The sequence below is a fragment of the Rana temporaria genome, chromosome 5, assembly GCF_905171775.1.
Source record: "Rana temporaria chromosome 5, aRanTem1.1, whole genome shotgun sequence".
Taxonomy (NCBI): domain Eukaryota; kingdom Metazoa; phylum Chordata; class Amphibia; order Anura; family Ranidae; genus Rana; species Rana temporaria.
The window spans coordinates 423859698-423876214 of record NC_053493.1 but is presented as its reverse complement, the minus strand read 5'-3'; the positions used below and the strand labels follow the sequence as shown (position 1 = coordinate 423876214).

The window sequence follows — 16517 nt, the reverse complement described above, 5'->3', positions numbered from 1 at the left end:
AGTACCTTGACCAAACTCTGGATTTCCTATAAAAAAATAAAAATAAAGTATACAATGCATGAGAAAATTACAGCATTCAACTGCAGCAGGCAGCACAGGAATTTCTCTGGTCGGCCTCTTACACACGTTTATAAACCTAAAAACCACAAAAGTGTTCCAACATGGCTGCCACCATAAGTTAAAACATTACATACATGTCCCAGCACAAGTGACAACCTCTAATGCAGGGGTCTTCAAACTATGGCCCTCCAGTTGTTCAGGAACTACAATTCCCATCATGCCTAGTCATGTCTGTGAATGTCAGTGTGTTACAATGCCTCATGGGATGTGTAGTTCAACAGCTGGAGGGCCATAGTTTGAGGATCCCTGCTCAAATGATTGGCTCTGGGGTTACGGAGGGGGGAGGGGGTGGGGGGCAGAAACTGCCCTCAACATCATGAAAACAGACGGCCTCCTGTATTCACAAGGCAGCCAGTCGGCGTGGGGCCCGGGAGTCAGTGAAGAGAAGTGTAGTAGCGTTATCTACTATAGTGAGTTTCAGCTTGAGATCTAGGAGGGATCCCATGGGTGTGGTATATACAATGCCTTAAAATTTCCCACATTTTCTCATGTTACAATCAAAAACAAATGTATTTTATTGGGATTTTATGTGAGAGACCAACACAAAGTGTCACGTAATTGTGAAGTGGAAGGAAAATTATACATGTGAAAAGTGTGTGTGTGTGGGGGGGGCGCCCCCCGGAGTCAATACTTTGTAGAACCCCCTTTCTCTACAAGTCTTTTTGGGGAAGTCTCTACCAGCTTTGCACATCTAGAGAGGGACATTTCCCCTCATTCTTCTTTGTAAAATATCTCAAGCTCTGTCAGATTGGATGGAGAGCGTCTGATCAGCAATTTTCAAGTCTTGCCACAGATTCTCGATGGGATTTAGGTCTGGACTGTGACTGGGCCATTCTAACCCATGAATAGGCTTTGATCTAAACCATTCCATTGTAGCTCTGGCTGTACTTTAGGGTTGTTGTCCTGCTGGAAGGACAGTAAACTAGCCCTTTATTTAGACAGTTTGGAGACTCCTGTTCTATATGGACTTGCTTATATAGGAAACCCCCTACAAAGGAAATGGGGACTCCTAAAAACAGACAAAAAATTGCCTACAACAGTGATGGCGAACCTCGGCACCCCAGATGTTTTGGAATTTCCCACGATGTTCAAGCACTCTGCAGTGTACTTAAGTATCATGGGAAATGTAGTTCCAAAACACCTGGGGGGGGGGGCCCCCCAAGGTTCACCATCACTGGCCTACAAGCTGCCTGAGGGCAACTTGGTAAACGTTTTCATCTCTCTGCTTGCAGGGCACGGAGTCTTAGCGATTTACTGAAATCGTGAGCCACTAGATATGCAATCAGCGGACCACCAGCTGTTGCAAAACTCCCATCATGCCTCTGGCTGTCATGCATGTGGCTGCTAGAGTCTTGCTATGCCTCATGGGACTTGTAGTTCTGCAACAGCTGGAGGTTCACTGCATATCCCTGTCCCTGCACTAGAAGGTGCATCCAGACAGCTATAGAATACATTCAAAATATGGAACGGCAAACGCATAAAGCGTGAGTTACATACGTCATAATATGTCGACTGGTGAGCTTGCTGACAAATACAATGGTGTACAATGGCTTCCCATGTTAATGTGAAATAGAATAATGTAGCCGAGCCTTTTGGCTAGGACCAGGGGAATTTTTGTTTCCTGGCCGGGGGGCCGCCAACGTATTTCACGTTGGTCACTTTCCACTCACCTCTCCCACCTTCCTTCTCCCCCACTTTCTTTTTTATTTTACTCCCTTGTTTGTCACGTTTTTGTCTTTTTTCTGTTGGTGCTTGCACTTTGTGTGTGACGAGTAGGGTGCTGGTCCTCGGGCCGGCTATGAAAGTCTTGGGAGTGGGCGGACATGGCCTTTTGGCTTAGTTCGCCTGCTCACATGGGGTCTCCCTTTCGGGGGGGGGGGGGAGCCTCACCGAGGAGGGTTCTGTTTCGGCAGTCCCTCCGAGGAGTTTGGGTCCGTGTGGCTTCGGCTGCACGGACCACAGTTTACTTGAGTCCCTGTCAGGAGCCCAACGCCCCCCGGGATCAGAGTTGAGCCCTTTTCGGAGGGCCAATTGACGCAGCACCCCTCAGTTTTTTGTGTTTCACTCTTTATGTGTGTGCACATTTTTTCCTGCACCGGGTGACGTTTCTTGGGTAGTGTTATGCACGCCACAGACTTTTCAATAGGGGAAAAAAAAAAAAAAATGTACGTCTCTGGGAAATTGACCTATACAATAATGCAGCACTTTGATTTCTCAGATGCAGCACCCCCCCCCCCCCTCCCCATGCACCACATATAAAAGAGGGTCTGAGGACCATAACACCCGCCCCCCCCCCCCCCCCATTGGGCAGAAAACACTTTCTGTACATGGAACTGGCACACAAACACATAAACATAGTTTAGTACATGCAGAAGAGCCACAATATGGACATTAGCGTACACAGAACAGAGAAGCCCCCAGACCATACTTACATTCCCACCACCAGGAACATGCTTAATATTGTCCTTTGAGCCACACTTGGACTGAACGTGGCTGTAGTTGGCTTTTTTGGAGACAATCTGGACCTGGAGCGTGACAGGATGAAGAAAAAAAAAAAAAAAAAAAAAAAAACGACAACAGAAGTGGAAAGGTACGGTTAGAAAAATCACATGACGCAGAAAACAGGAGAGGACAGTGTTATTTATGATGACGGGAAGGAAGGTGACATGAAGCAGACAACAGAGAAAGCGGACAAGCGGCTGTACCAAAAGACATACACGTCACTACTGCGAGCCACCATCACACCACAACACCACCAGCCCCCCCCCCCCCCGCTCGTCACACACAGGAGATCGGAGATTCGGGCAATGTAGAGAGCAAAGCTACAACCACCCCATGAGAGATCAGTGTATGTGCGCCTTGTCCTTCAGAACAGAGGGACGGTAAAAGCTACGTTTGGTTTTATCCATCAAAAAAATAATAATAATTGGGTAGCCAAGATAAAAAAAAAGTGCTGGTTAAGGGTGGCAATTCACAGCAGATACTCCTGTACCCAGAGACTCCCATTCACTAGGCTCATAGCTGCAGTGCAAGATCATCTAAGGCACTGCTGCCGCCTCTGACTGCTGGCCTCACCAGATTTTGCACGGTCACTATTGTGTTACTTACCGTTCTCCTTGCTGGAGAGGAGGCTGTACCAGGGGACCTGCATTTCAAGGATCTCCCTACTACCCAATTTATAGTGGAGCCAAAATAAAAATAAAAAAGTGCAGATTTTCGACGTTCTAGAGCAGGGGGTCTCCAAACTTTCTAAACAAAGGGCCGGTTTATTGTCATTCACACTTTTGGGGGGCCGGACTGCGGCCAGCAAGAGTAGAAATTTTTCTGCCGTCAGTCAGAGCAAACATCGCCCTATTTTTTATCATTGGGAGGAAAAGTTCCCCATTGTTAATGTCAGTGGGAGAAATGGTGCCCCATTGTTGATCTCAATTGGCAGAATTGTGTCTTGTATCAGTGGGAGGAATAGTGCTTCAAGGGCCAGGTTCAGGCAAGCAAAGGGCCGCATCTGGCCGCCGGGCCAGTTTGGAGACCAGTGATGGTGAACCTTGGCACCCCAGATATTTTTGAAATACATTTCCCATGATGCTCACACTGCAGTGTAGTTGAGCATCATAGGAAAATTTAGTTTCAAAACATCTGGGGTGCCGAGGTTCACCATCACTGATCTAGTGATTATATAAAATGGTATCGGAAAGAGAAGCAGCAACCAAAATTATATAAAAAGTCAAAATTTGTAAAAAAACAAAACAAACACTAAGACCATAAAAGCTTACGTGTAAATATAAGCTGTTGGCCAAGCTATGCTGGCTTGTACTGTTCTGTCAAGAGGTCGGCAGAGCAGCATACACGGGGGAGGCACTAGAGCTGAATACAGCAGCAGCAGAACCGCCTACACGGGGGAGGTACTAGAGCCAAATACAGCGGCAGCAGAGCAGCCTACACGGGGAGGCACTAGAGCCAAAAACAGCGGCAGCAGAGCCGCCTACACAGGGAGGCACTAAAGCCGGGCCAGGTAGGAGAGAGTAGAGATGCAAGGAAGCACTCCTGAACTCCGCATGCAGCGCACTCCTGAACTCCAAAGACTTTCAGACGCTCCATTTTACCATTAGTGCTTACAGCTGCAAAAAGCTGCATACCACTTTTCTGGAAGCAGACACAAGCACCATCGATCTCCGTTTGGTTGAAAAAAGTTACTGAAATAAATGAGATGGAAAATCTGGTGGCTATGGAGAGGGTCCTTTGTTAAAAATTCCTCTAAAATGGTTATACAGGCACGAATTTACACACAGAGGCGTAGATATCCCCGTTGGGTTGAATTGACATCCTGCGGCATTTGGAGGTTGCTTTACTGGCTGTGCCAAATCTGGGGAGACAGAGGGTTGGATGTTGGCCCTTTCCCTTCCTTCCCCCCTCTTATCTCCACCTATTCTGCCTGCCTCATTCTCTTCACCTTACTGGACTACCTTAAACCCTCGTTAACTCCACGCAGTGAAGAAAATGGGCCCCTAGTAGAGAGTAGCGACTCATGTGGTGTCAAGCAATTCTTCGGCCAAGGTGTATAAACAGGCCACTATACCTTGGGGGTTGCGTCAGTAATATGCTGGATCCGTACAAAGGGAAGACCATAAACGTTCATGATGGCCTTTGCAAGTGAGAAGATCACGGCCACACACCATTCATACAAGCACAAGCCAGAAATGTTAGTACAGGAGGTGCCTGAGACCAAAAAACACAAGTCAGTGAGTGACCAAGACCACCAACCTCCACCCAAACCGAGAACTTCCAACCGTACCCAACTAGAGGGACCATCGTTATTTTGGCACAAAACCCTTGTCCTTCAATTATCCCTTATTTAGATTTATAGACTAGGGTTGCACCGATACCTTTTTTGTTAATTGGCGAATACTGATACTTTCGGTTAAGTACACGCCAATACCGAGTACCAATATCTTTGCGGGGAGTACCGATACTTTTGGTTAAGTACTCACAGAGTACCGGTACCTTAGTGGTGATATTTGATCCCGTACCAAATTACCGTCTCCAAATCGCACTGCAAAGAATTGCATGTGACATGAACAGGAATGTGGTGCGATTCAGGTCTGAATTGCATGCAGTTTCCCCAACCGCTCCTGTGTGAACCCAGGCTGAAGATGCCATGACCAGTGTTAATTTTGGTAGCAATTTTTTATTTAGTTTTATAGTCTTAGGCTTCATGTACACGGGATGTTATTACAATCTCTCCTGAACGACTTAACAGATACAGTCGGGTCCATAAATATTGGGACATCAACAATTCTAATCTTTTTGGCTCTATACACCACCACAATGGATTGGAAATTAAGGAACAAGATGTTCTTTACCTGCAGACTCAGCTTTAATTTGAGAGAATTTACATCCAGATCAGGTGAACGGTATCGGAATTACAACAGTTTGTAGATGTGCCTCCCACTTTTTAAAAGGGACCAAAAGTAATGGGACAGATCAACAATCATAAATCATACTTTCACTTTTTATTAATTGGTTGCAAATCCTTTGCAGTCAATTACAGCCTGACGTCTGAAACGCGATGACATCACCAGACGCTGGGTTTCATCCCTGGTAAGGCTCTGCCAGGCCTCTACTGCAACCGTCTTCAGTTCCTGCTTGTTCTTGGGGCATTTTCCCTTCAGCAAGTTAAATGCTCGATCGGATTCAGGTCAGGTGATTGACTTGGCCATTGCATAACATTCCACTTCTTTCCTTTAAAAAACTCTTTGGTTGCTTTCGCAGTATGCTTCGGGTCATTGTCCATCTGCAATGTGAAGGGCCGTCCAATGAGTTCTGAACCATTTGGCTGAATATGAGCCGATAATAAAATTGCCCGAAACACTTCAGAATTCATCATCACATCAATAAATACAAGAGAAGCAGTTCCATTGGCAGCCATACATGCCCACGCCATGACACTACCACCACCATGCTTCACAGGTGAGGTGGTATGCTTTGGATAATGAGCAGTTCCTTTCCTTCTCCATACTCTTCTCATCACTCCGGTACAAGTTGATCTTGGTCTCATCTATCCATAGGATGTCCTTCCAGAACTGTGAAGGCTTTTTTAGATGTTTGGCAAACTCTAATCTGGCCTTCCTGTTTTTGAGGCTCACCAATGGTTTACATCTTGTGGTGACCCCTCTCTGTATTCACTCTGGTGAAGTCTTCTCTTCAATGGTGTCTTTGACACACATACACCTCCCTCCTGGAGAGTGTTCTTCATCTGGCCAACTGTTGTGAAGGGCGTTTTCTTCACCAGGGAAAGAATTCTTCGCTCAGCCACCACAGTTTTCCGGGTCTTTTGGTGTTGCCGAGCTCACCGGTGCCTTCTTTATTTTTAAGGATGTTCCAAACAGTTGATTTGGCCACACCTAATGTTTTTGCCATCTCTCTGATGGTTTTTTTTTTTTTTAACCCAATGATGGCTTGCTTCACTGATAGTGACAGCTCTTTGGATCTCATATTGAGAGTCGACAGCAACAGATTCCAAATGCAAATAGCACACTTGAAATGAACTCTGGACCTTTTATCTGCTCCTTGTCAATGGGATAATGAGGGAATAACACACACACACCTGGCCATTGAACAGCTGAGCAGCTAATTGTCCCATTACTTTTGGTCCCTTAAAAAAGTGGGAGGCACATATACAAACTGTTGTAATTCCTACATCGTTCACACGATTTGGATGTAAATTCCCTCAAATTAAAGCTGAAAGTCTGCAGATAAAGCACATCTTGTTTTTTTTCCATTTCAAATCCATTGCGGTGGTGTAGAGAGCCAAAAAGACTAGAAATGTGACGATGTCCCAATATTTATGGATCCGACTGTAGTAACCCACGTTTAAAACGTCCGTTTAGCAGCAGCAGCAGTGTACATGGGGCCTTAGTCTTGGGACTAAAATTGCATTTTTAGTCTCATTTTAGTCTTCTAGAATTGTTTTAGTCGTATTTAGTCGTCTTAATCTCCAGTATATTTTGGTAGACTAAAATGTCCTACGCTGCAAATTCTTAGTGTAAGGTTGCTGGTTCAACTAGACACAGGTTTTAAGGACAATCTGGATGCATGGAGGCTCCCCAATGAAAGGCTAGAGTTCCCCCATAGATATCAATGCATTGCTAGGCTATAGTTCCCCCTATACTAATAATGCATTGATATCTATGGGTGAACTCTAGCCTTTCACTTAGCATCGGTGCAGATACTGGTATCAATGCAAGTCTAGTATGGACCTTTAACAGTAGCAAGATGCACTACACTCTTCATAAAATGTTAAAATTATTGGCATTTGGTATTTTGAATAGCCAGTATAAAGGCCGTCAGTGGCTAAAGCCCAGCCAATTATTCTTTGCATGATAATTCTTCATGGTCTGCGTAACTGGCGACTTGGCAAAGGGTGTGTCCCCGCCCATATGTTTTGAAATTAAACGAACACTGTTTAATTTACAATTGCCCCTTCTATTTCTGTACGGAGACGATGGCACTGCAAATATTTTAATAGAAAAACAAATCTACAAATAAAAACTTTTTTTCCTAATGGATATCCAGCTGTCACATGACCTGACTCTCTCCCAGCCTGTCTGCAGGGAAACACAAGCAGGAGGAGCTTCTAGTGCTCTGCTGCTGGACACAAAAAATGAATACAAATAAAAAAGCTTTCGAGATACAGAGCAAAAATGAATAGCAAACGGTTTTAAATTGTTCTACAAATATGAAACCTCGGATTACGAGTTTAATCCGTTCCAGGAGAATGCTGGTAATCCAAAGCGCTCGCATATCAAAGCAAGTTTCCCCATAGAAGTCAATGGAAACGAAGATAATTTGTTCCGCATTGACTTCTGGCCACATGCGGTATTGCATGCCATAGAGGTGGAGGGGGGGGGGGGCGCCGGAGAGCCTCGGAAACACGTGGAAAGGCCCGGGGGACAGCTCGGCTGAACTGCTCAGAAAGGCTAGGGAACGGAATATTTCCAAACGGCTCCGGTGCCCCCCCCACCTAAGGCCAAACACGGTACTGCAAACCGCTGTGGCTTGAATCCTGCTCGCAAACAGAGTCAGGAATTTTTTTATTTTATTTTTAAATGCCAATATTGCGAAACACTCGTTAACCGTGTTACTCGCAATCCAAGGTTTCACTGTATTTATAAGAAAAAATTTATTTTTTTAAAACACGGTGTGGGTGGATCACAGGCTGTGTCACACCCCCTACAACCTGTGTCCTAGAAGAGGGAGGTGAAGCCCCCATTAATCTACATGTAATATCCCATCCCCCCATTGTGTTCAGCTTGTTAGTTTTTCTCAGCTGGGGTATGTATGCCTGCATCACAAGTTTTGTAAGGAGATGAACAATACAACGCCGGGTTGGACATTACAGTAAAAATCTTTAGCTTTGAATATATAAAACAGCAGATATGAACTTTGTTTACATTTCAGAGCGTTGCATACCCATCCATAGAATAGGAAGGGCTTCCCACCCATCTACAGAGGGCCCCAAGGATGTACACCCAGACCAATCAACCACCAGCTAGGACTGGGATAAAAACAAGGCAGTAGAGACGCATGGCTCTGATTGGAGGCCCATAGAGCATATACATGCAAGGAGAGAGGGCGGCATTTCAGTTCCACCTTAACCTTTTCACTGCCAGGGCAGTTTTTACGTTTTTGTGTTTAAAAAAAATAATTTCATGCCTGAAAATTACACAAAACCCCCAAAACATAATATATTTTTTTAAAAGCAGACACCCATGGGAACAGGGCCCCCATCAGGAATTATGGGGCCCCTTACACAGGGCCCCCTGGAGCAGAGAAGGGGGGGCTCCTTTACAAAAAATTTAAGTAAAAAATAAAGAAAAACATATATATAAAAAGGGGGCTAGACATCCGGGGGCCCTGGGGACCTCTGGGCCTTTTAATAAAAAAATGTTTATATATATATTTTAAAGGGGGTTGCCATCCGGGCGCCTGGGGACCTCCAGGCTCCTTACAGGTTTACTGCCTGCACCCCCCTGATGGTGGCCCTGCTTGGGAATAAAATAGTGGTTACAATTTTTTTTTTCATTACCGCAGGAAAGAAACGCATAATTTCAGTAAAAAACAAAAACACACACACAAAAAATAAATAAAAAATAAAGTGAATATTAAGGCAAAACAAACAAACTACCCACATTTTTGAAAAAAAAAACAAAAAAAAAAACAAAAAGAGGTAAAGGTCGCACAGTAGATAGATACCCAACATCTCAAACCTTAAAGTGTAAGTAAACCCCCCCTCCCCCCCCTATCGTTTTCAGCCAAGGAAGCCGACATCTTTGCCTCTGTTTATTCTACAAATGCCATGATGCTGCACATGTGATCAGTTATGACACCAGCCATTGGATGGTTTGACAGTTTGGTTGAGAGCACAACCAATGGGAGCGTTACATAGCCAACACGTGCCGGGAATGAAATGGTTTTATGGATGGATTTACTTCCGCTTTAAATTCGCACGCCCCCGTGAAATGGGGACAAACTTCGGCACCCTATATTTTCTATAGACAACGCTTCAAAAGCCCCCTATAGGTCAGTTTAGTGTTACGGAGGGGGTCCTGTGCTCGCATGCATCGCAATCAACGTTTTTACATAGTGGCTTCCGACGTGTACCTTTACATTTGTGTGTGAGTATATGTGGGGGGGGGGGGGGGGATTTTTTTTGCTTGGGTGTAACTTTTTTTTTCGTGCAAGGTTTTTCTTTATACATCACATCGAGGCCAAAAAGTCCCTGATGTGATAATTTTTAGATGACAGGTTCTCTTTAATTTATTTGCCATGCAGATCACATTCCCATACTTGTCTTCCCGGCTCGGTTAGTGACAAGTGACCCCGGAAGTGATGCCATAGATATTGCTTTCTGGGTCACAGCAAGATGGTGTGTCTGCTCTTCTCCCTCCCCTCCTCCCGCCATGTCGGTCCCAGGCCCGCAGATAGGCAAGCGGAACCTGAAATACATGGCGGGGGGGGGCGCCGGTACCGGGGCTGTGTGTGACCAATCAGGCGGCCGTGCAGCAGCCCGAATGCCTTCACCTGACAGGCAGGAGTCTGCCTGTCAGTTCTAAGCCTCATACACACGATCGGATGTCCATCGGACAAAGCGTAGGACTTTTGTCCGAAGGGCGTCGGCCGTGAATTTGTCTTGCATACAAAAAACGGCAAAGAATTGTCGACCAAACTACGTGTTTTCAGTTCTTTAGCGTCACCCTTTGGGCAACTTCTGCCAATGTTGTGTTATGGCGAGCATTGCTTCTGAGCATGCGTGTTTGTACTTCGGAAATTCCAGCAATTGTCCGATGGAGCGTACAAACGGTCAGATCTTACGACAACAGCCTGCCGTCACACAATTCCAGTTCGGAAAATCCGATCGTGTGTACGAGGCTTTACACACAATCACGATGGCTGCAGCCACTGGATTGTGTGTGAAGCCCCTACGCCATGGGAGCTTATAACCTGTGGCCCTCCAGCTGTTGCGAAACTACAATTCCCATCATGCCTCTGCCTTAGTGAGTCAAGCTTGTAACAGTCAGCTGCTTGTAATGCCTCATGGGATGTGTAGTTCAGCAACAGCTGGAGGGCAACAGGTTGAGCACCCATGCCCTACGCTAGGCTTGTCCAAAATCCGGACCAGGGGCCAATTGCGGCCCCCGTTCCAGTTTAATGTGGCCCCCCTGGTAATTTGGATATATACTGTATTTATCGGCGCTGCCTCAGAGGGGACAGGGAGAGGGGGAACGAGTTCTGTCAAATTACATACAGGAGAATCTCTTGTTTACTCAGCGACATCTGTAATAGAAAGTCCCGTCTCCTGGGCTGCCATTGGACGACTCCTCTGTCTATCATAGGAGGCGGGAGAAATTGGATTAGAGGCTGCTGTGTAAACAGGAGATTCTCCTGTATGTAATCTGTTGGTGCTCATACCGCCCCCCCCCCCCCCCTCCGAGGCTGCAGATGGACATCGATCAGGACACGGCAATGGAGAGGCTGCATTCATGGCAATGGAGAGGCTGCATTCATGGCAATGGAGAGGCTGCATTCATGGCAATGGAGAGGCTGCATTCATGGCAATGGAGAGGCTGCATTCATGGCAATGGAGAGGCTGCATTCATGGCAATGGAGAGGCTGCATTCATGGCAATTGGAGAGGCTGCAGATGGGCAATTGGAGAGGCTGCAGATGGGCAATTGGAGAGGCTGCAGATGGGCAATTGGAGAGGCTGCAGATGGGCAATTGGAGAGGCTGCAGATGGGCAATTGGAGAGGCTGCAGATGGGCAATTGGAGAGGCTGCAGATGGGCAATTGGAGAGGCTGCAGATGGGCAATTGGAGAGGCTGCAGATGGGCAATGAAACTTCCCTCCTAAAGTGAAGGTGCGTGTTATACGGTAAATACGGTATAGCCAAATAACACGCCCACGCTCATCTCTTCACCACACACAGCCAAAAAAGGCAAGAGAATTTGAGTTGGGCAGTGTATTGGTACTCGAACTAACATACTTAGACCAAATGTTAATGGTTCAAAGAATGCCAGGCAAAATGGTCGGCCCTTACGCATGTTCACTTCATCAAATCTGGCCCCCTTTGAAAAAAGTTTGGACACCCATGCCCTACGCTGCCAAAACTCGTACAAGGTACGGACCTGGCAGCGAAAGGGTTAACCCCCATCTCAGTGTCACCAGAAATCCTGTATTTGTCTCCAATCATAAACATTAAGCCCCCTGCAGGGAGTTCATTCACATGGTCTCCTGCCAGCTCTAATGTAATGGTAACAGACAGTTGCCCCGATCGGCCGCGGCCGCGCCAGATGCGTCTTGTTCTCCAGTAAAGGTCACATTGTGACAAGCTGTCATCTTCTAAATGGCAAGTCCTGAGCGCTTCTGACCATCTTCCATACGATGCCCAAAACACACACAGTATCTGGGAGAATACGGCTTGTATACAAAACATTTCAACTAAACCGTGTCGTTTTAGGAAGATGCAGAAAAATCCCATCTGAGCAAATGGCTTTTGTAGCAATACAATATAAAATGGGCATTTTCCTTCACAATCTGGGACCAGTCAGTTCTGTCCAATACCCGATACGTACCTGTGTACCCCCCACCCCAGCATACGGCACCAGGAAGAGGTTGTGTTATGTGCAGTAATAGAGGGAAGTGAGGAAGATAAGAGGAGTGAGGAAGGTAGACAGTGGCACATTGTCAGGTTAGGGACAGTGACGAGGAAGAGAAAGCCAAAACGGGGCCCCCACCCCGCGCGGGCTCGGCGGTACACTCACTTTCCCATTGCTTTGCTTTTGTGCCGTCTCTTTAGTGTCTGCGGGTTTACTGGCGGCTGGTTTAGGGGCAGCGAGGGGCACTGGTTTTCGGGCTGTGCTGGCTGGCACAGGTTTTTTCTCTACCTTGGCCTGCTGAGGGAAATGTGACATTTATAAAATAATAATAAAACAAAAAACATAAAATTAACAAGACATTTGTACATCAACTAATCTATCACTTAGACAAACAAAAAAGAAATAAATCAGAAAAGGTTACAAATCCTTGCATAAGCAAAACGTAAAACTCTGCACTGCTACAAGAGCTGTACAGAGGAGCCTTCTGCATACAAATCTATAACTACCGCTGGGTCCAGCAGAACGCCGCCGCTCATCACAGATTCTCTATTGTCCAACTGAACACCAAAGCATGACGACCCGCTGACAGATCACAAATGCAGACAGACTGATGAGCTTTTTCTTTTTTGCAATCATTTTTTGACCCCCCCCCCCCCCCCCCCTGGATACCAGACATGTAACCCAACAAGTTTTCATCTATCAAATATTTAAAGCGTTGAGCCACAAAAATAAAACTTTTGGTATTGTATAAAGTGGGGAAGAAGAACACCATTTGGTTTTCACTGCTTTCTGGGTTTAATTGGAGATTTCTCCACACCATCCTGGTGACAACACTTTCATCAGACCAGAAGAGAAGGAAAATCTAATAAAAATTCCCAGTAGAATAAGGCAGGGGTTTCCAATCTGTGGCCTTTTGCTTGTCTAAAACTGGGGCACCATTCTCCAATCCCCAACCCCCTCCCCACTGACACCAACGCTGGGGCGCCGCTACTCCTCCCACTGGCACCAATGCAGGGGCGCCGCTACTCATCCCACTGGCACCGCTAGGGCGCTATACCTCCCACTGGCACCAACACTAGGGCCGCTATACCTCCCCCACTGGCACCAACACTTCCCACTGGCACCAATGCAGGGGCGCCGCTACTCATCCCACTGGCACCAACGCTGGGGCGCCGCTACTCATCCCACTGGCACCAACGCTGGGGCGCCGATACTCATCCCACTGGCACCAACGCTAGGGCGCTATACCTCCCACTGGCACCAACACTAGGGCCGCTATACCTCCCACTGGCACCAACGCTGGGCCGCTATACCTCCCACTGGCACCAACGCTAGGGCCGCTATACCTCTCACTGGCACCAACGCTGGGCCGCTATACCTCCCACTGGCACCAACGCTGGGCCGCTATACCTCCCACTGGCACCAACGCTGGGCCGCTATACCTCCCACTGGCACCAACGCTGGGTCGCTATACCTCCCACTGGCACCAACGCTGGGGCGCCATTTCTCCCACTGGCACCAACGCTGGGGCGCTATACCTCCCACTGGCACCAACGCTGGGGCGCCATTTCTCCCACTGGCACCAACAATGGGGTTACCCACTAAAACCAGTGAAGGAGCGCTATTCATGCCTCATCATACTGACCAGAGGCGCTCTTTACTCCGACACTTGGGCATTTTCTACTACCAATGGCCACAGTCTCTCCCCCCCCCCCCATAAAGTTTGAAGGACAGTAAACCGGCCCTTTGTTTAGAACATTTGGGCATCCAGCAAAAAGAATGCTAGAACCCCTGTCAGAATTTTATTGTGGTGTGTGCGTCCCCCTGTTTCCCTCACTTCCTGTCTGGTGAAAGTGTGACAACGAGGAGAAATTTCAATTAGGGCATCAGACTTCAGCCAAAAATAAAAAGTTATGGCTGGAAACATTCACTTTAAATATAGAACTAAAAAGCATTATCCAGAACCCCAAATAAAGTGTGGAGAATTACATTTAAAACCTCCAAGTCCATCCACATGCTCCAGAAGCCCCATAACCTGTCTTATAACAGAAGGCCAACACGGGCCTCGCCCATACCAAGGCCAACGCGGGCCTCGCCCATACCAAGGCCAACGCGGGCCTAGTCCATACCAGGGCCAACGCGGGCCTAGTCCATACCAGGGCCAACGCGGGCCTAGTCCATACCAGGGCCAACGCGGGCCTAGTCCATACCAGGGCCAACGCGGGCCTAGTCCATACCAGGGCCAACGCGGGCCTAGTCCATACCAAGGCCAACGCGGGCCTAGTCCATACCAAGGCCAACGCGGGCCTAGTCCATACCAAGGCCAACGCGGGCCTAGTCCATACCAAGGCCAACGCGGGCCTAGTCCATACCAAGGCCAACGCGGGCCTAGTCCATAACAAGGCCAACGCGGGCCTAGTCCATAACAAGGCCAACGCGGGCCTAGTCCATAACAAGGCCAACGCGGGCCTAGTCCATAACAAGGCCAACGCGGGCCTAGTCCATAACAAGGCCAACGCGGGCCTAGTCCATAACAAGGCCAACGCAGGCCTAGTCCATAACAAGGCCAACATAAATCTAAGTTGGTACCATGCCAGCCCCCCAATTCCACAGATAAGCAGTGTGTCACCTCCACATACTATGATGGAGTCATGAGAGGGAATGGCGGGGGCATAATGTATTACACCTTACATCCGGATCTCACCTTTCCTCCACCAGGCTGGTGCTTCAGGTTGTCTGTGGATCCGATCTTTGAGCGCACGCCCTTCAGGTCAGGGGCGGTGGTTGGACGCGGCTGTTTGGGAACAGTGCTGGGCTTGCTGGCCGGAGCAGTGCTTGGTTTGCTGGCTGGCGCAGTGCTGGGCTTGCTGGCCTGAGCAGAGCCGGGCTTGCTCAGATGGGCAGGTCTGGAGGTGATGGGTACTTTCCTGATGTCTACAGCAGCACTGGGTCCAGTAAGTGGTCTTGGAGCAGGAGGTTTTGTAGCTTTAGGGCGGCTGGGAGCAGGGATGGTTGGAGCAATTCCATTAGTCTTCGCTGAATCAACTTTGGGGCGACTTGAATCTGGGAACAGCAGTTTAAGTGTCAATAGTTTTTTTTTTAAACTACTACAGTATAACGATGTCCTGCACTGATCACTTAAACTTCATCTGCTTTAAAGTAGTTGTAAACCCTTCCATATCAGGTGATACACAGAGATAAAACAAATCCTCCTACATAATTTGTACCTGTTTATCTGCAGTCTCTTTCTCTACATCCATTCAAAGTGCAGAATTTATACAGCTTGTCTGAGATATCAGAAAAAAAAGGGGGGGCGCTGAAGTTACTCTGCCAAGATCATTTAGGAGAGCTCAGACAGGCGATAGGAGGGAAAGGGCGCCGCCCCTTCACACAGGAACAGAGCTGAGGCCGTCACAGGCTGTCAGGAGGCAGCAATTTTAGTGCTCTGGATTGAGACAAAAAAACACTGCATTGTCCATATCTGAAGTTTACAACCAATTTAAAGAGGACCTGACATCTCAGTGCTGAACAAAGCATAGAACATAAAACTTGTACAATGTTTACATGTTAAAGATTGAATGAACTTTTAGGCTTCATTCACACGGGCGTAGCCATCCTTACACTCATGTGAAGGGCAATCTCCGCCCGCACAGGATGCACTGGTGCTTCATGCATCCTGACCACGTCTGTCGGGATGCAGACGCTACATGGACACAGCTGCTGGTTCCAATTTGACAGCTGTGCCGCTTCTTGTCCCTCGAAAACGCACTGTCTGCGTTTTGGGGATACATTCGCCATGCTGTCAAACTGGGACTAGCTGCCGTTTCCATGTAGCCGCTACGTCCCAATAGAAAAGAATGGGACTGCCTGTATGCGGATGGACAGAATGCCTTTGACTGGAGTGGTCCAGAAAAGTTATTTCCTGGTAAAGAATGGGTCGCACACCAATGACCTCAGTGTTTTAATAGAACTTTATTATTCTGGGCGACAAACAAAGAAGCCCCTGGGACATCTTTATTGTTCTGGGCAACATACACCAAGTTCTACTGAAATGCTGAGGTCATTGGTGTGTGACGGACTCTTTGCTAGGGGAGAACGGAGTGGGCTTGTGAGTGGTGACCCCCCCCCCAGCTACAGAGACAAGTCACAAATATGTATTTTTATGTAGCCAATTGTTTACATTTCTGCTCAACTCCTTGGAACCGGCGCCTGCCGACCTCTTTAGGGGTCTGCCGTGATTAGA

General features: G+C 47.4%; 1 protein-coding gene across 20 annotated transcripts in view; it reads right to left on the bottom strand.

The window, feature by feature from the left end:
- Positions 1 to 16517, bottom strand: part of MAP4 (microtubule associated protein 4) — a 253956-nt gene that overhangs the window by 11287 nt on the left and 226152 nt on the right. For 11 of the 20 annotated variants that reach the window (XM_040355307.1, XM_040355305.1, XM_040355310.1 and 8 more), the window contains 4 exons: positions 14979 to 15337; positions 12440 to 12571; positions 2553 to 2645; positions 6 to 26 (listed from right to left, as the gene is read on the bottom strand). In XM_040355307.1, the coding sequence (XP_040211241.1) occupies positions 6 to 26; positions 2553 to 2645; positions 12440 to 12571; positions 14979 to 15337 (605 nt within the window). The remainder of the gene's footprint in view (positions 1 to 5; positions 27 to 2552; positions 2646 to 12439; positions 12572 to 14978; positions 15338 to 16517) is intronic. The other 9 variants (XM_040355315.1, XM_040355311.1, XM_040355321.1 and 6 more) reach the window with 7 other exon arrangements.